Consider the following 27,889-nt stretch of genomic DNA (forward strand, 5'->3'; position numbering starts at 1 on the left):
CACCTGGCCCCCCAGCACCTCACTTTGCTCCCTGCTCTCCTGCCACAGTGCCCTCAGCTGGGTTCCGGAAACACGGCAAGCATGTTCCCATTCAACTTCCCACTCTTGCTCCCTGTGCCTGGCCCGGTCCCCCCGGGTCTTTGTCTGCTTGACTGATCAGTTAGTTCCTGGCTCACATGTCACTTTCTCAGACACCTGGACCAGCCTCCATGACTCTCACCAGATTTGTGCTGATTTTGTTTTCCCCTGTCCCTCTCCCCAACCGAAGGACAAAACTGTGCATTTCTTTCTTTCTTTCTTTTTTTTTTTATGTTTATTTATTTACTTTGAGAGAGAGAGAGAGAGAGCGCAAGCGGGTCAGGAGCGGAGAGATCCGAAGCGGGCTCTGGGCCGTCAGCACGGAGCCGGACACGGGGCTCGAACGCACGAACCGCAAGGTCATGACCTGAGCCGAAGTCGGACGCTCAACCGACTGAGCCCCCTGCCCGGGCGCCCCTGCTGTCGCAGCTGCTAACTTCCCAGCCCTAAAGCCTGGGTGGGCTTCGTGGCACCAAGCCGAGGTGCGCTCAGCACCTGACCCTGGTTCGAGGAGAGAGCAGGGTGCCCCGCGGGTGCAAAGCGTCTGGACAAAACGGAGAGGCAAGCGCGACGATGGCTGACGGCTGCTTCCACGGTGCTGAAGGGGTTAAGGCCTGGGCTTTGGTGCTGGATGGGTTTGGGCTTCAATCCTTGCTCTATGTATGGGAGGCTAATTGGCTTATTTAAGCCTCAGACCCCTTACCTGTTAGATGGAGTAATAACAGCGTCTACATCATAGAGCTCTCGTGAGGAGGACGAAGGTACCACAGATACAATCCTCATCCCAATGCCCGGCCAGCAGGAAGCGCTCATCAAATCCTGGCTGTTGGCATTAGCCTTCATTCTGGGTTGTTCTGTTCTGTTCTGTTCTGTTTTTCCCTAGCAGATGCCGCATGGACGGGAGGCTCCCTTCACTACCCGGAGTCGAGGCCTCACATTAGTTTTTCAGCCTCAGTTTTCTTAAGGCTTGGAACCAAATCTCAGCTGGGACTTCAGGAATATCAGGTGACGGGGCCTTCAGAGACACTGCACCCCCACACACCCAGCTATGAAAAAGGGCTTTCAGACCCGCTGCTGGAACCCCACACGTCCCCTCACGCCGGGGCACGCCAGGGGGGATCGGTTAACGGGGACCAGGCTTCCTCTGCTTCCTGCCCTAAATGCCGTCGCCTGAAACCGACCCTGGAGCTGCTCACAAACCAGAACCAGTGCGTGTGGACGACGCATCCCGGGAAAAGGGTCCACACCTCCTCCCCGATCCGTGCCTCGGATATCCACCCCCGGCCACCTGCTTCACTGCGTTCACCCCCAGAACCGTCCCGGGCACAACACCGCAGGCCAGGGGGAATAACTTCCTGGCGCCGAGCGCCCAGAGATCTGAGCAAGCTACTGGATTCAAGTTTAAAAACCCAGGCACACGTGTTCCCGCTTGCAGAGCAGTAATAGTTTGTTTTTGTTTATAGACATATAGAGATATTTTTCTTTACGGTATTCGATGTCCTCTTCTCTCTCTCTCTCTCTGATTCCAGTTGGCAAGGACTGGATCGTTTTCCTTTGCTCTCCTCTCAAAGTTGTTTGGTGAGTTTCAGGGACGCTCAACGCATAGACTGCCTGGCAATGATAAATCAAACCAGTCAATTCAAGTGATGGATAAGGGCTATAAACTTTAACACAGTTTTTTGTTTGTTTTTAAACCATCGGTGTCTTGGGGCGCCTGGGTGGCTCAGTCGGTTGAGCGTCCGACTTCGGCTCAGGTCATGATCTCGCGGTTTGTGGGTTCGAGCCCCGCGTCGGGCTCTGGGCTGACAGCTCAGAGCCTAGAGCCTGGAGCCTGCTTCGGATTCTTGTGTCTCCCTCTCTCTCTCTGCCCCTCCCCGACTCACTCTCTCTCTCTCTCCCTCTCTCAAAAATAAACATTAAAATTAAAAAAAAAAAGAGCACTTACACGGCGGAAACTGGCAAAGGCTAAAAACGGGGGCTCCCACAGCCCAGGAGCCGCTGCTGAAATGTTTACCGGCGCACCACTGGGGGGCAGAACCCCGAAGTCCAGCTGGAACGAAGTCCCTCAGGAGGTTCTGAAGCCCAGAGCCTTAGAGCAACTCCGCTGAAGGCAGACTTGGGGACCGGGCCCCAGCCCACGTCTGTCCTCTGGGAAAAGAATGTAGGCGCCTGCATCCAGAGCTCTGTAAAGGTCCCTGTGACTGTGGGTAAGTTGCCCGCCTGTGTGTGCTTTGTCATCTACAAAATGGGTCTGCGGCTAGTGCCTCCGCGTTCGGTGATCGTGAGGACAAAGCAAGCTACCGTGTGTTCCAGGCCCCCGGGACAGTGCCTGGGGAGCAGAAAGCATGTGGCAACTGTTACCTATTATGATCTGACAAAAGAAAAAAAGCCTTAGTCCGACAGTTCCCCCCCCCCTTTTTATAACCCTTCTTTTGAGAATCCTGCACGGTTTGTAGAACATTTAGAAAACACAACTAACGAAAATGTGGGAAAGGAAAAGCCCCCACCTTTAGCACCCAGTGAACGTCTCGGTGCACCCCCGGCCTTTCTGGCATTTTCCCAAACCTAGAATAGGTCAATCTTGACACCCTTCCGGAACAGGACACTCTTGTTTGCTAACTCATGATGTTTGGGTAACATTTCCTACCACCGGTCATGCTCAGATACACCAGGACGGCCAGGCTGTGTCATCATCGTCACGAAAGGGAATCGGCGGTGATGGGCATTTATTACAGCGTTGGGACCGTATGTCTCCATTCACTATCATTTAGAGGGACCCACCTCTTTTACTTAATAGACAACTATTTGTTGAACCCAAGGCATCGTGCCCTGGGGGCTGTGAGGGCGACAGGGTGTCCTAGCCTCATGGGCGCCCTCCCAGGATTCAGAGTGCGAATCTCTGTTTAGCAGGACAAGGGATGTTTTTCAGAAACGTCATCCACCACAGGTTTTCTTTTGGTCAAAACAACTGTGTTTGGCAGGAGGACCCCTTTGTCTCTACTCTTATGTCAAAGTGGCAGGGAGGCCTGAGCACCTGTTACGACAGAGGCGGATTCTCCCCCTTCATCGAGCGCCGGAGCCCCCGCTGGGAGACGGGACGCGGAGGGACGTTTGTAGTTTCTGTGGTTGGTTGTTCCCCCCGCGTGTCCCCACAATGCGGATTCCAGAGTCTTCGCTGGGCCCCGGGAAGGTGCACGCTGATCTCCCAGGGCCGATGGGGCTTCTTAGGGAAATTCTGAGATCACGGGGCTTGTGTCTCTCCACGGCCTTCAGACTCTAACGCTCTCAAAAGACATCTCGCGCCCCGGCCCCTTCTCTCTTCAATCCCTCTCCCCGCTCATCTTCCCCTGCATTAGGGTTGCCATTGCCCAGGGGGCCACCTGCTTCAGGCAGCAGCCAAGCTTTCAGGTGGTCTTGCTCTTAGGGCTTCCGTGTCTTTTTTTTGCTTTTTTTAATGTTTATTTTTGAGACAGAGAGGAAGAGAGAGAGCAGGGGAGGGGCAGAGAGGGAGACACAGAATCGGAAGCAGCTCCGGGCTTCCAGCTGTCGGCACAGAGCCCGACGCGGGGCTCGAACGCACAAACCGTGAGATCATGACCTGAGCGGGAGTCGGACGCCTACCTGACCGAGCCACCGAGGCGCTCCATTTTTTTTTAAACGTTTTTTTCTTCTTAAAATTATTTATTTATTTTGAGAGAAAGAGTGGGCGAGGGGCAGAGAGAAGAGAGAGAGAATCCCAAGCAGGCTCTGCACTGTCAGTGCGGAGCCCGACATGGGGCTCGAACCCAGGAACCGTGAGAGGCCGACCTGAGCTGAAACCAAGAGTCTGACGCTTAACCGACTGAGCCACCTGGGTGCCCCCGGGGCGTCTGTGACTTAATGGTACAAAGGAGCTCGTCCCTGGGGCCACCGGTTAGGTTGTGCATAAATGACCCTTGCTTACAATACTGCAAAGGCTTTTGATGATCTATATTCTAAACTCCAAATGATTTAGCTTGCATGACGGTGCCCCGTGACCCGGCCTCATCTTCGACAGGCGCCCTCGGTCTCCGGCCAGGCACCAGCTGTTCCGGCCCACTGTCTTTTGGGAGCGATCCCCAGACACCTTTGCCGGCGTCCCTCCCCTGAAACAGCCATCCTGCCCCAGCGCTGTCCCTATCAGGGTGTTCAGCATCCCGTCTTCTTCTCTGGGTTGGTCTTGCTTGACGACCGCTCTCTCCAGCCCTGGTTCTCACGTGCTGCCTGGCACAGAGCGGGGGCCCAAACGCGTGAGGCTGAACCCGTGAACCCTCGAAGGGACTCCCTTCCCCGACGGCAGGTCCCAGGACAGCAGGCAGGGGAGGGCAAGCAACCCATTTTGCCTGCGACCACAGACTTCACCTTGAACGTGAAAACATAAAACCCAGGAGGGAAAGGAAGGTCGTGTTCCCCACGCGATGCCTGCCACGTGTCTCCTAGGATCTAGATTGGCTCACAGCTGCATTGACAGATCCGTTTTCCGAAAATGGCCACGAAAGTACCTCCAGTCCCACAGTTCTTCCAGAGACTTGCTGCTTCCCCACCGAGAGACGGTGCCTCTCCGTCCCTCTCCTAGAATGGAGCAGGCCCCTGTGACAGCCTTGTCTGTGAGGGTGATGTTCAGCCTCACTTGACATCACTGGGAGCAGAGCCCGTTGTCCCAGACTGCAGATTCGCGAGTAAATACATCTACGTGATTGCTGTTTTCAAGCAACTAAATTTACGGATGGTTTAACTTGGGGACATTCGTCAACACTTGCTCTGGACTGAGAGGTGTCCCCAGGTGTGTGACTTTTGGTAAACAGGGCTTTTTGTTTTAATTTTACTTATTCATTCATTCATTCATTTAATTTTTGAGAGAGAGAGACGGACGGCGCACACGAGTTGGGGGGGAAGGGCAGAGGGCGAGGGAGAGAGATTCCTAAGCAGGCCCCACGCCCAGCATAGAGCCCGACGCAGGGCTTGATCCCACGATCCTGAGATCACGCGACCTGAGCTGAAATCAAGAGTCAGGCGCTCACCTGACTGAGCCACCCAGGCGCCCTTGGGGTTTTTGTTTTCAGATTAATGTTTGGGAGACAGAGATCGTGTGGTCCTCCACTCACTGAACGTTGTGCTGGTGATTTTGTTTTCCAAATTCCGCCCCCACACCCACTCCGGGACCAGCGCGGCCTGAGCAGGAGCCCACACACCGGCCCAGGCGCATGCGGCTGTGGGTCGGGGCTTCGCACCTTCCAGTCCCAGGGATGCTGCACTGGGGTTTCCCCGCCCTGAGCACTCACTTCCCCTGCTCCTTGTATTTCTCCGAATTCTCTTACTCACGTGTTTCCGCGATGGCTTCTTCCCACTGGGATGCGAGCCCCTGGGGCGGGGCCTGCATCCACCGTGGTCTTGATTGTGTCTTTCACACTTAAACAGTCTGGCCAGGAGGAGGTGCTAGAATAATTTTTCTAAATGCTGAAAGAATAAAGGAGTTGAGGGGTCACCCATCAGCCCCCCCCAGCATGGCACAAACCTCCCCCACGGTGGCCCGGACAGGTGAGAATTAGCCTTTTTAAAACATCTTTGGGAAGGAAGGGTCACTGCCTCCCAGGGCGGCCTATTCCATTCCATCTCCCTCCCTCTCTCTCTCTCTCTCTCACACACACACACACACACACACACACACACACGTCTCATTGTGATATTCGGAATCGTCTCCTCGTGACTCTTAATGGTTGTTCTCCAGAGCTCTCTGCATCCTGGCCACCTGCCTACAGGAAAGCCCTAGCTTACCATTATCCCAGCTCCTGGTGCTAAGGGCTCAGGACAAATCGCTAGCCCTTTGTGGACTCTTACGTCTTTGTGCAAACCGGAACCACCTTTTATTTTAGTTCATTGAGGACAGCAGTATACTTAAGGGATTCTGAAAATTTGTAAAAGTTAAGAACTCATCTTTTTTTTTTTTTTTTTAACATAAAATGATAGCAAATACTCGAGACAGCACCATTCACCTAATGACTCTGAGGCTTTCTTTGGCTACATCAGGCTCTGGGTTCTGTTTCTCTCCCATCTCCCATTGAGCAATATCATAAAAGCTCTTCTCTGACCCTGGACTAGACTCAACCACTGGGTCGTGACGGGCAGTGGTTCTGTTTCAGCCGGTTAGAAGCCTCCAGGGCAACGGCTCCATTTGAGGAACCTTCCTGTCTGTCCCCCCCCAAGCCTGTCAGATCCGACCTTCCCGCTGTGGGTGCAGGAGTCCCGGGGCCCCTTACAGAGAGGGGTTGGAGCAGCCCTGGGAACCTGGAGCACGTGACCCCTTGTCCCACCTGGGAGGCCCTGTATTCTCTCAGGGGTCACCCTCTGCAGAAGTATGCTCTCAAGGTGGGGCCTAAATCGAAAAAACAAACAAGATGAAGCCTCAAAGGTCAGCCCCCTTGTGGCTGTTGTTTTCTCACCAGAACCTTTGTGTTGGACCCGTCGGGAGTCTTCCTGCCTGGTGGTGCTTTGTCTGTGTGGCTTAAATGACAGCAAACACAGTTCAGCTTTGGACGGGGACACAACACACACACACACACACGCCTCTCAGATACCGAGAAACACTGTCCCTAATGTGGGACTTGGAAAACCAAGTCCCCAATGTGGATGGAGAAAATCTTAAGAGTGAGACCCAGAGCTTCCCAGGATTTTCCCCTCCTCACTTAGCACCTCTTGGGCATCAGTCGTCGGTCTTTTTCATTTTAACGAACCCAGTGAACCCGCCTCTACCTTTCAAAGGAATCTGGGGCAACTTTCCTGCCAAGTCCCCACTGAGGGCCTGTGACACTCAAGAAGGAGGGCCAGGCCCTTGTGTAGGTTAAGGAAGTCCGAGGAGAATAAAGATTATAGGGAAACAGTCTACCTTTCTTTACAAGGTCTTGTTTTGCATCCCTGAAACCTCAGATTCAGCTATCACAATGAAGTCCTGTTGCAGAAAGAGCCGGCCTTTTATCACCACTTAAAATCTAATTAACCCATATTGAAGCACAAAGATTTCTGTTGTATTTTAGGGTGAGGGGTCACAGAGCCCTCTTTGTTCATCCTCAGACTTATACTCATCAAGCATTGGGGATATAATTTTACCAAGCAAATTGGAAGGTAACAGATCAAATCCTTATCAGAAAGCCTAACTCATAGTTTTAACAGGGTCCTTCGTCCTTTACATGAAACATTATATTCGAGAAGAACAAAAACGCATTTCAGAGTTTCCAAAGAGTTAATGGCCAAAGCTTATATTCCGGGCAGCATAGGACCAAAACGGTCACACTACTGTGAAGCACGAAAGACAGGGACTCCCACAGGGGTGGCCAAAGTTGTAAGACTTGTTGCAATGGCTCTAGTCTTTAGAGTGGCGACGCAGCTCGTTGGACTTTCGGTATCTTTGCTGGGATGGGTTTTGTCCATTATTACAACTTACCTGCCACATTGGAAAAACCTCAATTTGGACTTAAACGAGATGGAGAACTGGACCATGGGACTCTGGCAGGCCTGTGTCGTCCAAGAGGAGGTGGGGAGACAATGCAAGGACTTTGAATCCTTCCTGGCTTTGCCTGCCGAACTCAGGATCTCCAGGATCTTAATGTTCCTGTCCAACGGGCTGGGGCTCCTGGGCCTGCTGGCCTCCGGGTTCGGCCTGGACTGCTTGAGGGTCGGAGAGACGCGGCCAGGCCTCAAGAAGGGACTGCTGATCCTGGGAGGGACCGTGTTCTGGGCAGCAGGCGTCGCGACCCTGGTTCCGGTCTCCTGGGTCGCCCACGTGACCGTCCAGGAGTTCTGGGACGAGACCATGCCAGAGATTGTGCCCAGGTGGGAGTTTGGGGAAGCCCTCTTTCTGGGCTGGTCTGCTGGGTTTTCCCTCCTCCTGGGAGGCTGCCTGCTGAACTGCGTGGCCTGTACGACCCAGGCCGCTCCGGCTCCGGGCCCCTACGCGGTGGCAGAAATGCAAATTCAGTGTCTGTACCTGGAAAATGGAACTGCAGACCCGAGAGTGTAAGACTTTGGCAAGAGCAGAAAGACACATCTTTCCACATCAACCGCGAAGTGGGGTCTATGCTAGAAAGGGGTCTTTGTTATGTAATTAAATCTGTGCTGCTCTCGGTTTCTCATTAAGTAACTACTTTTCGATCCTAGGTCCCCTCTTCCTCCCCAAATCTGGAGAAGTAAGAAAGAGGCAAGTCTTATATCTAAAAGGAAACTATCATGGGAAGCATTACACAGGGATGAGCGAAGACAATTTCATCGACCCGGTTATTTAAATCAAAACGTGGCGGTGGCCGTCCATTCTAATCAGAATTAAGCTTTGATGTGTTAAATTTTATATCAGGAACTTTGCTTTTGTTGATAGCTGGGAATAATAATAATTAGTTTCTATTTCCTAAGGAAAAAAAAAAACCAATCTGCGATCTTTTAAACATTCTGCATTAGCAATATCCCCTGTTAAGCCTGTCCCAAAGTATTATTTCCACCACAGGGACTTTGGTCTTCTTTGAACACAGGTGGTTTGCATCTAGGAGATGACTAGGTGCCGTGTGACAGGGTTTTAGGGGGGCTTACGGTTTTCAGTATATCACGATTCTCTCAAGAGTCAACATACTGGCCAGTCTCTCCTGTCTCTCCCTTCCAAAGTTTCCAATTAAAAAAAAAATAATAAAATCAACAACTCCAAAAATATTTTGCTTGCTATCCAGATAGTGACAGTTCGTTTGCTCAGTAACAACTTTCCTTGGTTCAGTGAAAAATGACAGACATGGGGATACATACATTAGTAAGTGAACCAGGGGAGATGTCCATTCTGACCTACAAAGTCCTACAGCTTAACTTTTCCACGATGCAGAAAGCCCACGTAGGGGAAAAAAATAAATAAATAACAAGTGCGTACGCACACGTGCACGGATCTGACAAAAAGGCGTGTAGGTAAGTAGACTGGGTATTTGGGGTTGGGAGTTCAGTACTGCTTCCTATGTTATGTGGTGGATGTAGCTTATGGGTCTTCTGAACAGACCCGATGCAAAGTCTAGAGAGATTTCCGATAAGAAATACTTTTCTGGAACTCACTTTTAGAAAATGGTAACATCCGGTATGACCACGACGTACGTATTGGAACAGGAGAGCGGCAACAGATGGCAATCTGGACAGGTGTAATTGCTAAGAAAGCGAGCGGTGGGAGCTGAGCCCAAGCTGTCGGGTACACATTTTGCGTTGAGACTTCTTCACTCTTTGACTCGCTAGAAAGCTAGCAATGTTAACGAGGAAAGGAGGATCGGTCCTACCTGATGTTATTGCAGAGACAAACTGCTACTACGGAGTCAGCTCCTAGGACACGGGCACGGTGCTGGCCACACCTGGGCATTACTGGTTGGCAGACTTACTTCCTTGTATCCTTTGCTGAAACCTAGTCAACACCTTTTCAAACAATAGCAGCTCTGGCAAGAATCCTCTACACACAATGAAGAAATATTTCCGAGCTCTGAAGTGACAGCGTAAGGTGTCACACGTCCCCACGCAGAGATCGAAAGGCAGGAGTTAGTTTGGCTCAAGCTCCTGGGGATCTGCAATGGCTTTGGTAGTTCGAAGCGTGGCGCAATTAGCTGGAATTTCACTCTCTCTGCTGGGATGGGTTTTGTCCTGTCTTACAAACTACCTGCCACAATGGAAAAACCTCAATTTGGACTTAAACGAGATGGAGAACTGGACCATGGGACTCTGGCAGGTCTGTGTCGTCCAAGAGGAAGGGGGGACGCAGTGCAAGGACTTTGAATCCTTCCTGGCTTTGCCTGCCGAACTCAGGATCTCCAGGATCTTAATGTTCCTGTCCAACGGGCTGGGGCTCCTGGGCCTGCTGGCCTCCGGGTTCGGCCTGGACTGCTTGAGGGTCGGAGAGACGCGGCCAGGCCTCAAGAAGGGACTGCTGATCCTGGGAGGGACCGTGTTCTGGGCAGCAGGCGTCGCGACCCTGGTTCCGGTCTCCTGGGTCGCCCACGTGACCGTCCAGGAGTTCTGGGATGAGACCATGCCAGAGATTGTGCCCCGGTGGGAGTTTGGGGAAGCCCTCTTTCTGGGCTGGTCTGCTGGGTTTTCCCTCCTCCTGGGAGGCTGCCTGCTGAACTGCGTGGCCTGCGTTACCCAGGCAGCTCCGGCTCCGGGCCCCTACGCGGTGGTAGAAACACAGTGTCACCGTCAGCACCTGGAGATGAAAAAAGCCCGTCTGAAAGTCTAAGCCAGGAAGGATCAGTGGCGTCTACTCTTCAAGTGAAGCTCACTCCTGTCTGGGTTTGGTAGGATCTCCCGTTGCACAGCTGCCCGTACACTGAGCTGTTTAATTTTCTAAAATGCACTTGTTTTTTGTTTTTTGTTTTGTTTTTTTCACTGTGGCTACTGGCTTCTTACATTGCAATTTCCTTCTAGGAGAGTAAACCACTGTCTTCTTCTATTCTGAGACCAAAACCACTCAAGACTCGACAGTAATCACACTCATTACTGTGGATGAGTTTTCTCAATTTTAAAATAGATTCAGTGATTGCACAGAACCGGTAAATAAAGCCTTGTATCAGTGCCTCCGTATCTTTGAAGGTGTCATTCGTAGAGATGGGTCACTTTGGCAGCTGGAAAGGTTACTGCTGATCGCCTACTGCTTTTAAGTGTGTAAGATCACCTATTATACTGAAACTAGTCTTGTTGCAGATCGATTGCAAATGTCATTAGAGTATCCTAAAAACTTGCTGGTTCTTTGAAAGCTTGGGAGGTAAGCGATGTGGGACGCGCCATCTCCTTTTTATTCGGAGACCTCAGCGCCTCTACGGAGCCTTTTCCAAGAGGCAGCCGGGTTCATTCATGCTTCCTCACCGGGGCAGAGGCAGAGGGGGGCGGTCTGGTGCATGGGAAGAGTCACGGAAAGCCTACCCCACAGGTGTGCTTTGGCTTCTGTGTCCTGTGCTCTGCAGACAACTGACGCCCCGGCCAACCCCTGGCTCGGTGAGCGGCCACGGGGGGCACTCAGGGTCAGGGCGGGGTGCACTGACGGAGAAGCTCCCGGGACCACGGCCCGGCCAGCCGACCAGAGCACAGGCTGGGATGGGCGGGGACCCCAGAGCTCACCTTGGAAGCCCCTTCTTTTACTCCCACTATGAAAATATGCCATTTTTATTCCTCTCAGCAATACGTATCTTCCAACCAAGAACTATCCATAGCAAACTGCGGGGCTGGGAATTTCCTCGTGAGAGATTTTATACTTGTTCGGTACGTGGCTCAAGAAAACTCTTGTTTGCAGCAATTAGGGAAATTAAGCAATAAACGACACTGAAATAAAGTATGAGGCAATATGCATCTTTGTTTAAAAAAAAAAAACAAAAAAACCCACCGAACTTTTGTCCACCCACAAACACAGGGAAAGTGCAGAAACCAAAGTTAATCTATGTGATGTATTTGCATACTTTTACAAACGAGACAAATTAAAACAGAAACATATTCAGAATTTAACCTGATTAAATATTTAGTTCAGTCCTGAGCTTTTGATATTTAATACAATATAGATAAAGTAATAGCAAAAAAAAAAAAGATTTTAAATTTGATTTGCATGCCACAGAGATTCAGCTAAACTTTGTTCATTTGGCTACCAATATTTTTTTTTTTTGTACCTGCAACTTAGATTCTGATATACAAAATTATAATAACATACTGATAATTCAAACTTGAGACCTAAATATTACATTCTTTTTACCCTGTGCAGAATAAATTCTACCTTTAAAAAATAGTATTTATAATATTAAAATTCATATTGTTCATACGGTTTTGTGATCAAGTTATTAAAATGTTTTGTCACTGTGAATCATTTGGGTTAGTACAAACATGACAGAATTGTGAAAAGCTGCCTATAAATACATAACACTATTGCTGATTTTTAAAGTGTGGAAAAGGATTATACTAAAATAAGTTCGTTTCTCATGTTAGAAAGGAGCACATTTTGTGAAATAAAACCTAAAGCATCTTGGTCACAACTGTTAACTACCAGCCTGAGACAGATTTAATTCTTGTATACTGGTCTGAAGCTTTTTGTATGACAAAGAGTGATTTGCTAATCTGAGGAAGATTTATAAAGGTGTAAATAGTCCAATATAGCCTCTTCTGGGTCAAACATTTAAAATGGCCAGAACCGAACTATATATTAAACAGAACATAAATAAGACCGTAAATAAATAAATGAAGAAAATAAAATCGTACGGTACAACTACACATAATTCTATAAACATTTTCACGGCCACACTACGAAGCTGAAAACGGCTGACCTTCATTTAGCTCTATATTAAATAAACTTCTGTCTTTCACATTTGACCTTGACAAGGAGGAATGGCATTCCTGCTCTGGTTTTCCTTAGTCATCTGAAAGAATGGGCCGCGCGGCCTCGAAGGACGGTGCGCAGTCGCGAGGCTGGTTTTTGTCCAGAGTGGTGTCACGTCCAGTTATGGCTTCGGAGACATTTTAGATGAAAGTGGTGGGATAACTTAGGAAGAGATAATTAAAGTTCTCGGCTCAGAAATTGCTTACTTCGAATTTTGATTCTGATAAAACGAACTTTCCAGAATATGTAGAATTACTTTCAAGAAACTTAAGAATTCTTGCTGAGGATGCTATCTTAGAAATAGAACTTATTATTTTTTTAAGGGATCCATTCCGTTAAGAGGATTTTTGTACTTCTCAAAAAACAAAACAAAACAAAACAAAACAAAGCAAACCCACCAAGATTGAGTTTGCTATGAAAGATGGCTGACCAAAAACTGCCTCTTCCAGTAGAACTGACTGAATGATAAGTAGGAGTTAAATTGCACAAATACTCTTTACTTCAAAAGCCTTTATGCTGGCAGAGCAGATACGTTTCTCGCAAGCAGGGCCTGGGGCGGGTGGGCTAACATTCTACACAGACGACCTAGAGCCTTTTTCCCCTCTCGACACGAGATCATCTAGAATTGTTTTCTTAACCAACCGCCTTGGCTGATATTTCAAGTTAATAATGTCCCCAGGCACACTCTTCTCTTGGCCTCCTCACCACAAATTGCAGATAGGATCCCCTAAACACGAGAGCTGCCAAATAGTTTCTAGTAAATGTTAGAAATCTGTTTAATAAAGTTTAAAAAAAAATTTTTTTTTTTTGGCAACTTTGATCCAATCGGGACTCCCAGGTTCACCAGATGCGTGCTGACGCGCTTCCCTCCGCATCGCCCGCTCGCTCTGGGCTTAGAGCGCCGGCCACCACGGCGCCGTGCGGGGCACCAGCCTCATGCCCAGGACGTGGCGTCAAGGGCGCAGGCTGGGCACGGCCCTCGGAGCACGTACGCGGGCCCGGGCTGCGTCCGAGGCGGCAGGTGCTCGCCGAGGAGGTGACTTGTGTGTGTAGGGTCCCCGGCTCTCCCCCTTCCTCTCCCCGCTCAGGAGGTGACCCATCAAAAGGCCTTCCCCGCGGCCAGGAGCACTGCTCCGGCGGTTTGTTTTCTTTAGACTCAAAGAAAAGGACAGAAAGGAAGTTGTTTTAAGGAAACGAGGGGCTCTGACACAGGTGGCGGACCGGAGCGCAGACACCTGTTTCAGGTGGAGCTGGAACCGTACTCACGTTCGAGTTCAAACTCAAAGAGCTGCCCCTTGGTACAAAAATACCGCCCGGCCGGCTGCCATCCTCAGTCTGCTCGTGGGACAACCAAGGAAAAGCAAAAATCACCTGCTAAACCGAGCCATTTCTCAACAGCTGGGCCACTGGGATATGCACGGGGCACGGCCTCCGTTCCACTTTTATAAACTGCAGCCCGTTGGCAAAACGCAGGTACTGGACGTTCGTGTACCAGATCAGCCCGTTTTGGTTATCGGATTTCTTTTCTTTTTTAAACATATAAGAATTACATTCAAGATACTTTACAAATTAACATGTTGAAAATCTGCTGTGAAATAAAAGCTCTTTAAGAGTTGATAGTTACATTACAAAAAGAACCCCCCGAAGCAAAACAAACGTTCAGTCTTGTACCCTCCCTAAGAATGAACAGGAGACAACGTAATGTCTTCAGGGATGTGATCACACATCATCGGCTGGCAGGGACGGGATGCTTATCTTCGCTCGGGTGAAGTAGGCAATCTTCTCCCTAGAGTCAGGGGTGAGAAATAAATGGACTTCAGTAGGAAGCTGAAAACACTCTGTGGCCATGGAAAAAAGTCCCAAGAGCTCTGCCAGCCTGGAGAGGGGATCTGTTCCTTAGGCAGAACCCCATAAGGTCAAGATCGTCTTTGCCTGTTACGACAGGATGTAATGCGGGAGAAGGGTAGTTCTGGCTTACGGTAAATCACCTACAGACAAAGGCAGTACGTTCCCTCCTGGATTTCCAGTGTGAGACAGTTTTTAAACCATCAGCGGGTCAGTTAGGAGTGCTTCTGAACTAGGCAGTCAAGGATGCAGGAAGTCCAAAGTCCCAGGGAACTTCTCAGGGCCTCGTAGAGAAGTACGTGATATCGGGAAAGTCCTTTAAAATCAGTACCGTGCTAAGGAAAGGGTGGAGTGATGTCGCGACTCCAAATGAAGGGGAAAGAAAGAGCGTGACTGTGGTAAAGGCAGGTCTGTCCTGCGCCCCGAAACAGCGCTGAGGAGAAACAGCCCGAAAGGGAGAAGCTGAGAAAATAGGGCAGGATGGTTTTCAGAGGTTAGGAGAATACTGAAAAAAAACAAAAACCAAAAACCAAAAAACAATAAATAACGTTTTGGGATTGTATAGTTACGAAAGATAGGAGCGATCTATCCACTTTGGTACGTAATGTTCATGTCGTACAGAGTACCCCGTCAACGCCTATTTACTGAGGATGTGTTACATTATGTGGGGCACGATGGCAGCCATGAAGAAGAACAAAGCAAAAAAAGAAGAAAAAAAAAAGGAAGAAAAGAAAGAATACAGCACCGGCCTTCCTTTGGGAAACTACGGGTCTGTCTACATGGTGGAGGAAGCGTGGGGTCAAAGAAGTAGGCACTGAGGTGGAAAAGCTCAAAAGACTAAGGAAAAGGAAGAGAAGAAAGGGGGAATGACAGAACTGTGGAAACTGGAATGAGTTATTTTTATGGTATTGAATCCTTTAGACTTGTTTGATTCCAGAAGAGATAAAAGCAAAACTTAAAAAAAAGGCAACTGAGGGGCCTCTGGCTGACTCAGTTGGTAGAGTGAGTGAGTCTTAATCTTGGGGTTGTATGTTCGAGCCTCACGCTGGGTGTGGAGATTACTTAAAAAAAAAAAAAAAAAAACAACCCTTGGAGCGCCTGGGTGGCTCAGTCGGCTAAGAATTCATTGGCTTTTTTTTTTTTTTTTAATTTTCAAATGTTTACTTATTTTTGAGAAAGAGACACAGAACACGCGCAGGGGAGGGGCAGAGAGAGAGGGAGACACAGAATCCGAAGCAGCTTCCAGACTCTGAGCTGTCAGCACAGAGCCTGATGCGGGGCTCGAACCCACGGACTGCCAGATCATGACCTGAGCCGAAGTCGGCCGCTCAAGCGGCCGAGCCACCCAGGCGCCTCCCCACGCGTCTGGCTCTTGTGGTTTCTCCTCTTGATCCCGGCTCTGTTTGGGATTCTCTCTCTCCTTCTCTTTCTCTCTGCCCTCCCACACTTGCTCTTTATCTCAAACATAAACAAAACAAAACAAAAAAAACTCTTAAAAAATAAAAATACAAAGTAAAAATAAAAAAAAGGCAAGTAAGCCTGATCATGACGTCACTGAAAGCCTTAAGGTGGAACCACAAACTGAACACTCCCCGCTAATGGATTTCTTTGGCTCAGGCGGGGTTTACATACCAGAGTCAGTTGCCAGTGTTAACATTTGAGGTATTTCACGTAGGACTCCTATTTCCAACTTCCCTTGACAAATCAGACGGCTGGGGAACACGGGGCCCCTGATTGCAGGTGAAACCAGGACTGTCCCCCCCCCCACTCCTCCCCCCCCACCATGCTTGGGGCAGGTATCCGGCTCTCCCACCCAGGCCTGTGCCCCAGGCTCTCGGCGTGTATCCCCCCTAACCCCCCGCAAGCCCAGCACAGCCTGGGGGGCCGGGGTGAGGGGCATCCACGCCCACGGGTTGGGGGGGGGCGTCTGTTGAGTGAGTGAACAACACAAGACCCAAAGATATATACCTCTTCGTATTTTGCGTCAAGATTTCTCAGCGGGATGTGCCAACTGCTTCTAAGCGCCGGGGACACCCTGGGTTCTTGGGGAGCCAGGCTTTAATCGGGTCAGGACCGCTGTCGTGGGGGCGGGGGGTGTAACCTCACGAAGGAGCAAATGGAAGCACATACGGTCCACCCGCTGTCACTGCTGACGTGAGCTCCTGCCGAACCGAGACCACGCGGAGGACAGTCCGGGAGCACCGGCGGGCCCGGGCCGCTTACCTGAAGGACTGCACCTGGCGCGGCACCTTCCGGCTCTGCTCGCGCAGCCGGCACACGTCCTTGGACACTTGCCGCATCAATTTCTCCGCGTTCAAGTCCTGCTTCTGCTCTTCTTTGGACTGTTCGGCCTGGCAAAGGAAATAAAAACAACCCCCCACGGGACGCTAATTAGAAAGTCCCGGAGACAGGGTGTAAGGCTTGAGGGCTTGGGCGCTGAGCCGGGAGGGCAGCCCCCGCAGCGACAGTCCCGCGCGGCTCCCCCTGCAGGTGTGGCGCGGCCGCCGCTGGGGACGAGTTTACTGCAGCGCATTTGAAAGATCTTACTACACGGGTAATATGTGATCGTTTTATTGCATCTGGAAAGCCTAAGAACCCTCAGAAAAGAAATGAAGGCGGGGTGCCTGGGTGGCTCGAGCCTGGGACTTCCACTCGGCGTCATGATCTCACGGTTTATGAGTTCGAGCCCCGGTTCTGGCTCTGTGCTGACAGCTCAGAGCCTGGAGCCTGCCGCGGATCCTCTGTCTCCCTCTCCCCCTCCCCCTCCCCTGGTGGCGCTCACTCTTTCAAAAATAAACAAACATTAAATGTTACATGTAAATAAATGTTAAATAATGTAAAAAAAAAAATTAAAGTAGACAAAAGACCTGAACGGACACCTCACCAAAAAAGATACACAGATGGTAAATAAGCATATGAAAAGATGCCCCGCGTCGCATGTCATTAGGGAAATGCAAATTGAAACAACAACCAGTTAAGGCCACACGCCTATTAGAATGGCCCAAATCCAAAACACTGACAGTTCACTGGCCACACCAAATCCTGGCAAATATGTGGTACAACAGGAGCTCGTGTTCACTGCTGGTGGGAACGCAAAATAGTACAGCCTCTTTGGAGACACTTTGGCATTGTTTTCAATTCTCCCCCCCCCCCCAACTTTATCGAGATACCATTGACATATACTGTGGTTTAAGTTTAAGGTGCAGGTTGACGTTTTCTTACAAAGCTAAATAAACATGCTCTTGCCGTATGATCTAGGAGTCATACTTGTTGGTATTTACGCAAAGGAGTTGAAAAGTTGTGGACTCAGATGTTTATGGCATCTTCCTTTATAATCGCCAAAACTTGCGGGGGGAGGATGCCAGCTGGCTCAGTCTGTAGAGCGTGCATGCTTGATGTCAGGGTTTAAGTTCAAGCCCCATGTTAAGATTACTTAGAAATGAAATCTCTCTCAAAGAATGTTTATTTACTTTTGAGAGAGTGCAGGTGCAGGAGGGGTAGAGAGGGAGACACAGAATCTGAAGCAGGCTCCAGGCTCCGAGCTGTCAGCACAGAGCCTGACACGGGGCTGGAACTCACGAACCATGAGATCATGACCTGCACTGAAGTCGGGCGCTCAACCGACTGAGTCACCCAGGCGCCCCTTAAAAATGAAATCTTAAAAAAAATGTTGCCAAAACTTGGGTGCAGCCAAAATGTCCTCTAGTGAGTGACAGGCAGGTAAACTGTGGTGCTTGTAAACAATGGAATATTATCCACTGCTGGAAAGAAATGAGCTATAAGCCATGGAAACACACGGAAACACATGATATACTTACATGTATATCACTAAGTAAAAGAAGCTAATCTCGTATGTAAATTCTACTCCAAGAAACTGTTTTTAAAATGGCTAATATAAGAAAAAAGGTTTGGAAAGATGAATGAGATTGAAAGTGTATTTGCCAAATGTTAACAGGAGAGATTTCTTGGTTGCACTGCTCTAAGTTTTTTTTTCAAAGTTTATTTATTTTTGAGAGAGAGGGAGAGCACAAGTGGGGGAGGGGCAGAGAGAAAGACACACACACACACACACACACACACACACACACACACACACACAGAATCCAAAGCAGGCTTCAGGCTCTGTGGGGCTTGAACTCACAGACCATGAGATCATGACCTGAGCCGAAGTTGGATGCTCAACAGACTGAGCCACCGAGGTGCCCCTGTCTGCTTTTTAATTGGGCTGTTCATTTTCTCACTGTTGAGTTTTAAGAGTTCTTTGTATATTTTGGATAACAGGGCTTTATCAGATGTGTCTTTTGCAGATATTTTCTCCCGCTCTGTGACTTGTCTTTTCTTTCTCTTGACACTTACACAGGGCAGAAATGTTTAATTTTAATGAAGTTCAACCTACCAATTCTTTCTTTCATGGGTCATGCTCTTGGTGTTGTATCTTAGGAGTCATTGCCATATCAGAGGTCATCTAGGTTTTCTCTTAAGTTGTTACACTGCAGGAGTTTTATCGTTTTGTGTTTTATATTTAGGCCTACAATTCATTTTTAGTTAACTTTTGCTAAGGGTGTAAGGTCTGTGTCTAGATTTTTTTTTTTTTTTTTTGCATGTGGATGTCCAGTTGTTTGACTTGTTGAAAAGACTCTCTTGTCCCGTTGTGTTGCTTTTGCTCCTCTGTCAAAGGTCAGTTGCCTGTATCCACATTTATGTGGACCTATTTCTGGGCTATTATGCTCCAGTTATCTGTTCTTTCATCAATATCACACTGTCTTGATTATTTTAGCTTTACAGGAAGTCCTGAAGTCGGGTAATGTCAGTCCCACAACCCTGCCTCCTTCAATATTGTGTTAGCTATCATGCGTCTTTTCTCTCTCCATGTAAACTTCAGAATCATTTTGTCTACATCCACAAAATAATTTGCTGGGATTTTGATTGGGATTGCAGTAAATCTATAGGTCAATTTGGGAAGACCATTTTGACAATATTAAGTCTTCCTAGTCATGAACATGAACTATCTCTCCATTTATTAGTTCTTTGATTTCATTTCATCAGGTTTTGTATTTTTCCTCACTTAGGTCTTATACATATTTTGTTAGATACCTAAGTATTTCATTTTAGGGGGTGCTAATTGTATTGTTTTTAATTTCAAATTCCACTTGTTCATCACTAGCATACAGAAAAGCAATTGACTCCATTAACCTTGTATCCTGCAAACTTGCTATTGATTTCTTGTTTTCAATTTAATTGAGAACTACCTAATTTTTATTATTTTTCTTCTGATTGCTTTGGATTTAATCTACTCTTCTTTTTCTAGTTTCCTAAGGCAGAAGCTTAGATTATGGATTTTAAATCTTTCTTCTTTTCTAGTATATACATTGACTACTATAAATTTTCCTCTTTGCCGCATTGCACAAATTTTGATAAGTTGGCCTTTCATTTTCATTTAGTTGAAAATATGTTTTCTCTTGAGATTTCTTTTTCTGACCCATGTGTTATTTAAAAAGGTGTCGTAGGTCTCTAAGTACTTTGGGATTTTCCAGCTATTTTTCCGTTATTGATTTCTAGTTTTACTCCATTGTGGTCTGAGAGTAGACACCGTATGATTTGTATTCTTTTACATTTTTAAGTTATATTTTATGGCACAAAACGTGGTTTATCTTGATGAATGTTCCATGTGAGCTTGAGGAGAATGTGAATTCTGCTGTTGTTGGATGAAGTAGTCTATGGATGTCAGTTGTGTCTAGCTAATTAATGGTTGAGTTCAACTACATCCTTGATGGCTTTCTGCTGCTGGGATCTGTCCACTTCTGAAAAGGGGGCATTGAAGTCTCCAACAGTAAAAGTACTGGCTGTTTTGTCATTATACAACGACCTTCTTTATACCGGACACTTTTTATGCTCAGATGTCTGTCTCAGATTAATTTGGTTTTGATTAGTGTTAGCATGGCATATTTTTCTCTATGCCTTTACTTTTAGCCTCTATGTGTTTTATGTGTAAAATTGGTTTCTGGTAGACAACATGTAGTCGGGTCTTGTCCTTTGTTCAACGCTGACAATTTCTTTGAATTGGCAAATTCAGATCATCAATGTTTAAAGGGATTACTGATAGGGCTGGATTGATACCCGCCATATTTATTATTGTTTTCTAGTCACTGCCTTTGTTCTTTGTTTTTGCCTTCTACTCTTTTTCTGCCTTTTGTGGTTTTAATTGGGCAACTTGTATTCTTCCATTTTCTCTCCTTTCTTAGCATGTCAATTGTACTTCTTTTTTAAACTTTTAAGTGGTTGTCTAATATTTTGTAATATGCAAAACACCACCGTACTTTATGGATAGTGCAAGTACCATATAATAATAAAATATTCCTAACATCTCCCTCTTGTCCCTCGTATCATTGGTGTCAGTCATTTCACTTATACGTAAGCATATATATGTGAAATACATTGTTGCTATTGTTATTCTGAACAAACTGTTATCTGTTAGGTCATTTAAGAATAAGAAAAATAAAAGTTTTAACTCTACAGTCACTAATTCCTTCCTCAGTGCTCTTCCTTTCTTTTACAGATCCAAGTTGCTGACCTACACTATTTTCCTAATCCCTGAAGGGCTTCTTTTAACATTTATTGCTAGGCAGGTCTCCTGACAACACATTTTCTCAATTTTCATTTGTCTGAGAAAGTATTTCTCCTTTAGTCCTGAAGGATAGTTTTGTTGGGTATAGAATTCTCAGTTGGTGGTGTCCCCACCCCCCCACCTCAACACCTTAAATATTTCACCCCACTCTATTCTTGCTTGCATGGCTTCTGAGAAGTCGTATGTATAATTATTATCTTTGCTCTTATATAAGTTAAGTGTTCTTCCACTTTGGCCTCTTTCAAGATTTTTTCCTGTATCTGTGATTTTCTGAGGTTTGAATGTTACATGCCTAGGTGCAGAGTTTCTTGCATCTAGCTGGCCTGGTGTTCTCTGAGCTTCCTGGGTCTGTAGTTTGGTGTCTGATATGAATTTAGAGAAATTCTCAACCATTCTTGCTTTAAATATTTCTCCTGTTTTTCTCTGTCTTCTGGTATTTCCATTGTGTGTGAGTTTTACCTTTTGTAATTGTCCCACAGGTCTCAGATACCCTCTTCCTTTTTTTCCCCGTCAGTCTTTTTTCTCTTTGATTTTCAGTTTTGAAAGTTTCTACTGACATCTCCTCAAGCTCAGAGTCTTTCCTCAGCCCATATCTAGTCTGGTAACAAGCCCATCACAGGTATTCTCCATTTCTTTGATAGTGTTTTTGATCTCCAGCATTTCATTTAGATTCTTTCTTAGAATTGCCTTTTTCTTTCAGCTTTTATTGACCATCTGTTCTCATATGTTGCCTACTTTTCCCATTAGAGCCCTTAGAGCCTTGATCACAGTTGTTTTAAGTTCCTGGTCTGATAATTCCAACATCCCTGCCATGTCTGAATCCGGTCAGTCTCTTGGTGGGCCTGTGTCCCCAAATGAGAACTTCACAAATGCTTGTCAGTCCCCCAACCCCCCCCCCCTTAGGTGAGACAGGGTGGCTGGAGTGGGTATTTTCCTACCCCCAAGTTGGTCAGGCTCTCTTTAAAACCCTTGTAGGTTAGACTCTAGCTGCCCCCGAGGGTGGGTCTTGTTAGCAGAATGCTCCGGCCTACTTCAGAATGGTCGCTTTCCCCTCACGCTGCTGGAGGCACAGGTTTTCTTTTCTGATCCCAAGGACCTAGTAGAGATCCTAGACGGAAAATTCACAGAAGTGCGGGGTGGGGAGCTCCCCATGGCTGCCCCCTGGAGGTTTTAGGTCTTAGGCTTGTTGACTGGGTGAACTCCCGCAGTTCACCAATTCCAGTTCAGGCTCTCGGACCCCAGTACTGGCCCCCTTGGAGTTTCTGTTCTCGTGAATGGTCACTGTCTGTGCTGCCTGGCTCTCTAATTTGGGGGGGCAACGTTTTGACCTGTGACCTCATCTTCCTGACAGATCTAAGAAGAGCTGTTGATTTTTCAGTTTGTTCAGCTTCTGTCCTTGTTGTTAGGGCAGAGTAGTGACTTCTAAGCTCCTAACAGGCCAGACCAGGAAATGGAAGTCCATAACTTTTTAATAGTTTCGTAACATTGTATTTAATAGCTGGGGCGTAATTATTGAACTAACCTTCTAGAATCTCACGTTTCAATTATTTCCAGGCTGCAATGTTCATTCACCTGGGATTTAGCATTTAAACATCTAGATCAATGAACATGTGGTTAAATCAGATGTAGAGGGGACACAGGCATGTCCTGCGTATTCTGAAAACTATCCACAATAAGTACATCTGCGTGCGTGTGTGTGTGCGTGTGTGTGTGTGTGTGTGTGTGGTATGTTTTATACTACTCGACTATCTCGGGGAAAAATTAATCACAATTTTGTTTCAGTTATACTTAGAGCTTAAAAGTACATCAACTAAAAAGACAATTCCTTAGCTATATAAATCAACTGTGAAGTAGGAAATGAGGCTTAGGTATAAACGTGCTACTTACTACTCTTCCTACCTTCTTATTTGCAAATTATGGGGTTTATTCATCATGTGGACGCCGGCCTCCACCAAGGTCCGGACTCCCACTTGCAGGTGAAGCCAAGAGGCTGCCTGGTTGTTAATTTTGGTTTTGGCTCATGGTTTGCCTTGGGGTCCGAGCTGTTTACATGGGCCCGTAAGCTTCCGAAGGGCAGGGACTGCATCTGTTTGACATGATTTATAGAGGTTCAAGTGCTCAATAAAGATTTTGAAGCCAGTGGTTTGTTTTCGAAAACTGCCTATATTTGCAGAAGCTGCTCGTGATGTTGCGTTATACAGTGAACTGTATTATGTCAAGTGGCTGGAGACTTCACGTGACCTACGTACTCAGATGAGGGGAAATGTCATCTAGAAGCAGTCTTGTCAACGCGTACTTAACGCAAAACAGTAGTTGTCCGCACCTGACAGAAACAAAAATCTAATTCAAATTACTTTGCGTTCTGAGGGAGAGTGAGATCTAATAAATATGCGTGCTAATTTTTGGCATTTGTTTGGAAAGCTGCTTTAAGAAAAGGAAGTCTAAACAAAGTTTGGGGTGGTGATACAGGGTAACTTTCCTCTTCGCTTTCCCTCCTACTTCTCGCCAGGGTGTTGGGGAAAGCAAGCCGGCCAAGCACGCGCTGGGAAGCTGCCTCGTGCTGGAGGGAACCCACGCCTTGCAGCTCTTATTTCAACAGAAACTGTCACTTTTCTCCTGGACAAGATGGGCTGTGACTTGGTTTATTCAAATTCGTGTCTTAAGCGCTTTTTGGCACATCTTACTAAGCATCGGCCATTTTCTCAGTGATACCCATGGGCAGCACAGGGACTAGAGATTCTTTTCGAGCCACCCTGCCCCTGCCTTACTTTCTCAAGTGGCTTCAGGGTGGGGACTTGTCTGGCCCCCTCAGTGCCGGAATCCCCAGTGGGAGATTCCACTGCACACAGTGGGGGCACAGCTAATGCAGTCTGAATGAATGCGTGTCAGTCTTTGGGGAAAACGGGTTTTTAGGTGACCATCTTTTAAAGATTAATAGGCCTCAATAACTCTCAAAAGATTTAGAACCACCTTGGGTTTTTTCCAGTGGTTACTGCCAACACAGCTCTCCAGAAAGTCAGAAAATGGAAACTGATGCATTTAGATTCAAACAAACATCTGGACTTCTGTCATCTGATAGGTGTTCAAAAGGCAAATGGCAGAATGAACAAAACCATTTTTAACTCAAATAACAGAAAGGTGTCTAAAAGGCCTTCCAAGGAGAAAAACACAACAGGAAAAAGGACACCGGGCAGGAGCAGGCACCACACGGAATAAACACTAATGGCAAATCAACGCGTGTCACCAAAGTGCTACCATTCTCACCTACCACACTGTGAACAGTTACGGGACTGGAATCATGGGGACAGCAAGGCGGATGTCCCAACGCCTGAGCCTCCACGGGTGAGAGGACTGTGCTGCTACTGAGCCAGGAAGAAGCATCTGGAGTCACAACTGCCGTCCCGCCCCGCCCCGCCCCGCCCCACCCCACCAAGGGGGTTTTGGGGTAGGGGAGAGGAGCGAGGGGCTGGGGAGACTCAGCTCATTTGGGAGCCCCCCACCCCCCGCCCCAGCACTGGTCAGCCTCTCTCGCCATGACCTCCCAAGTGCTGCGCTCCAGTGACAGAATATAAAACGTGGCCCTGCTTAGTGGAGGCCACTGGTCACGGTGGTAGCGCCAGTTTGTTTGTAGCTTGGAGCAAAGTCTTACTAGAGGGAGATCAACTCAGGCCAGAAGTCAGCACTGGCATAAGGAAAGGGAAGGAAAAACCGCTTTGCTAAGGGCGCTAGCCTGCAGCCTGCAGTCTAAACTGACTGGACAATCCCACCACGGAGAACCTTCTGCGCTCGAAAAAGCCAAGTCCCCCTGTTACTAACCTGGGCAGTTATAACGTTTAGAAGGAGATAAACTGGTGTTGGCAAAAAGGGGATTGTAAGGGTCTTGGCTTCCCACACGCACCGGCTGTTTCAGACACTGTCAAGGCCGGGAAGCGGAAGGACGAGGTCATCAGACGTGGCAGAGACAAGACCTTTGACCGTGGTTCACAGCCAAGCTCTCAGGACCGGCAAGTCTTCTACTAGGTATTTAAACTTTGGAAACACTACTGAATCCAGAAAGATACAGGAATGCTCATTTGCACATTGTCCATAACTGAAAATCTGGGAAACTGTCATTAGAATGACTAATTATGACATAGCCACCAAGCGAATGCCTTAAAAATAATGAATTACAGCAGCATTTACTAGTATGGAAAGCTGTTCTTTTTTTTTTTCTTTCTTTTAATGTTTATTTTTTTGAGAGAGAGAAGCACACAAGCAGGGGAGGGGCAGAGAGAGAGGGAGCCCGAGGATTCGAAGCAGGCTCCACGCTGACAGCAGACAGCCAGACGCGGGGCTCAAACTCACGAACTGAGAGATCACGGCCTGAGCTGAAGCCCGATGCTTAACTAACTGAGCCACCCAGGTGCCCCGGGAAAGCTATTCTTTTTTAAATTTTATTTTAGAGAGAGGGCAAGTGCAAGCAGGGAAGAGGGGCAGAGAGAGGGAGAAAGAGAGTCTTAAGCAGGCTCCATGCTCAGCACGGAGCCCCATGCAGGGCTCGATCCCACGATCCTGGGACCAAGACACGAGCTGAAATCAAGAGTCTGACGGGCTCAACCGACTTGAGCCACCCAGGCGCCCCAGGAAAGCTGTTTGTATAAGAATATAGAATTAAGTGGGGGGGGGGGGGGAGAGAAAAACAAGTTTTGCAACAATTTGTCTTTATGACCCTATTTTTGTGTAACCTTTTCAACTAACCCTAGAGGCTAACAAAGAACCAGAGGCACAAATACCTGCGGGAATGAGGCTTCAAGGAGGGTTAACAGTTCTGTTACTGTTTGACTTGTTATAATAAGCGTATGTTAATTTTTTTGAGAATCTTCTTAAATCTCAAACTGTTCTCAAAGTGTAAGCGTACTAACTCATTTAAGATTTGAAAGTAAAAATGCTGAGGCACTCTTAGGGAAGATGAGATTTTTGAAAATTTATTTATTCAGCAAGTGCGTATGAAGAATCAATCCCACGCACACGGCTCTGTGAGAAGCTACATGTCCAGCACAAGGGCATTCCTCGTCCCCTGCAGTTAGCGGCTGGCATCTGTCACCGCAAAGGATCCCTCTGCCGGATCTTTTTCACTGTCCCCCTTCCCCATTCCCTGATTTGGAGGATTCTGTTTAGGAAAGTGGCCTTTTTTTGCCAAGCGGTAATTCTCTCTTGATTATCTTGCCATTGACGAGGCCAGGTAGCTGTCACTCGGTGCTTCGTGAGGTCCCAGAGAAGGAGCAGCTGACTCGGTAAAGAGAAGCCCCTGGCTTCTGCCGTGCTGCGGTCTCCACCACAGTGGTGAACTGCTGAGAAGACTGGAGAGTCTGCCCAGTTTTCCTAGTTCTTGGCAACTTACAACGTGAATAAACCAATCTTGAAATAGCCAACGGCTTATTGACTTAAGTAATGGGCAGATCGTGAGAGGCCAGACGAGGAAGGTACGTGCTGGCTATACTTAAGAAAACGTGGGCCAGGTTCCCCAGGATGTCTTTTATCGGCTCAGAATGAACAACGGGCTTCCCGGATCCCGTTGTGCCTCTGACTGCCTTCCGCAGGAATGGAAGCGCGGGGGCCTGTTCTGCTCTCTACGGAAGGGCCCTGGTGAGATGGTCTCTCTACGGAGCCTGACGTCTGCTGTCAACTACCAGCGTGTTTGCGGTCGCTGGGAAATCACTGAGAAATTCGGCTTTGTTCTGTGCGAAGTTAAGACCGACCGTGGCACACGTTCCTTTCCCCGCTGTGCAAGAACACACTTCACTGAAAACTACATTGATCTCTGTGTGTGTGTCTTTCTCTAAAAATCTGGGCGACACAATGCGTCATAAAGTTTTTGCCAGCTGTCAATCATCCAGGGTAGCCAACTTTCAGGCGGTTACCTCTCCATGCCGGATACTTCCCTGTGACCATTAAGATTTATTCTGTCCCACGACGTGTATTAGTATCTTTGACACGTCATTTTCTTAGCAGATTCTAACTCAAAAAATATATATATATGTTAACATCTGTATCATTTTAAGCTGTAAAAAAGGCATTTTGACAGGGAAATCACCCTGAGGAAGAACAAGAACTTTCTGCTGCGGAAGCAACACGAGGCTCTTTTGGAAAAACGCCAAGCCTTCCTCGGCACCCCTCTCGCCTCTCCCCCAACGGGTCGTGACCGAGCTGCCCGGGGCCCGGCACAGGAAGCCACTTCCGACGTCCCAGATTCTAGAAGAGCCTGGCCACGGGAGCCTGGCCTGCGGAAACGTCCGGTGACTTGGCCACAGCCGCGTTAAGAAGCCCACCGGCCTAAGGAGCGCAGTCCCGTCTTGATCTGCAGTCCCGTCTTCATCTACAGCCCTGCGTCTCTTGCTCCGCTGCCCAAGGGCGTCGTGCGACACGCGAAGCCACGGGCTCTGCGTCGGTTTTTATTCCGAGCTGCAAAACGGACCTCCGGCCACGAAGGAGGGGGGGCTACGGGGCGCGACCCTGGGCCCCGGCGGGTTTCCGGGCGACGGAGGTGGATCGGGGCCCTGCCGCTGCCTTCAACGAACCGCTCTTCCGGGCGCTGTAGTTTTCGTGGCGGTTGGCAGGCTCTGCGCTCGCCGTCACGCCTTTGGTGGCCCTGCCGCCGCGCACCTGACAAATCCCCACCCCGAGGGGGCAGCCGGGGCCGAAGGGCGGCGGGCGGGCGTGCCGGCGTGTCCGCGTGTGCGCAGCGACGTGGGTGCGGAAACGGGCCGGCGGGACGGGGAAGTCCGCCGCGATTGCCCACTTTGGCGGCCGCGGTGAAAAGGGGACGCCGCCGGAATCGTCCGCGTGTTCACGGGCGAGGCTGCCGCGAACTTGGGTGGTGGGAAAGCGAGGTCCGCGACTCAAGCGGCCCACACGAGCAGGGCTGGTAGCCGTGAGGAAGAACTCCCGTCCCCGGGACCCCCATCACTGTACCCGGGGCCAGGGCACAC

General features: G+C 48.3%; 3 protein-coding genes across 3 annotated transcripts in view; 2 read left to right on the top strand and 1 right to left on the bottom strand.

Moving 5' to 3' along the window:
* Positions 1 to 7,447: 7,447 nt before the first annotated feature.
* Positions 7,448 to 8,110, top strand: CLDN24 (claudin 24). The gene has a single exon (XM_047090406.1). The coding sequence runs from the start codon at positions 7,448 to 7,450 to the stop codon at positions 8,108 to 8,110; it is 663 nt and encodes a 220-aa protein (XP_046946362.1).
* Positions 8,111 to 9,670: 1,560 nt separating this feature from the next.
* Positions 9,671 to 10,333, top strand: LOC124519934 (claudin-22-like). The gene has a single exon (XM_047090404.1). It carries the CDS (start codon positions 9,671 to 9,673, stop codon positions 10,331 to 10,333), a length of 663 nt encoding a protein of 220 aa, XP_046946360.1.
* Positions 10,334 to 14,047: 3,714 nt separating this feature from the next.
* The window catches only part of WWC2 (WW and C2 domain containing 2), a 205,165-nt gene continuing 191,323 nt past the window's right edge, over positions 14,048 to 27,889 (bottom strand). Inside the window, exons 22-23 of the mRNA XM_047091855.1 lie at positions 16,520 to 16,647; positions 14,048 to 14,237 (exon numbers count right to left, since the gene is read on the bottom strand). Of these exons, the coding sequence (XP_046947811.1) occupies positions 14,171 to 14,237; positions 16,520 to 16,647 (195 nt within the window). The 3' untranslated portion in view covers positions 14,048 to 14,170. The remainder of the gene's footprint in view (positions 14,238 to 16,519; positions 16,648 to 27,889) is intronic.

Source organism: Lynx rufus, unplaced genomic scaffold (assembly GCF_022079265.1).
Source record: "Lynx rufus isolate CCGP_SWC_20201006 ecotype Redwood Valley unplaced genomic scaffold, mLynRuf1.p SCAF_3, whole genome shotgun sequence".
Taxonomy (NCBI): Eukaryota; Metazoa; Chordata; class Mammalia; order Carnivora; family Felidae; genus Lynx; species Lynx rufus.

Excerpts from the sequence above, each read along its gene's own strand:
- LOC124519934 (XM_047090404.1), top strand. The coding sequence starts at position 9,671 with ATGGCTTTGGTAGTTCGAAGCGTGGCGCAATTAGCTGGAATTTCACTC.
- CLDN24 (XM_047090406.1), top strand. The coding sequence starts at position 7,448 with ATGGCTCTAGTCTTTAGAGTGGCGACGCAGCTCGTTGGACTTTCGGTA.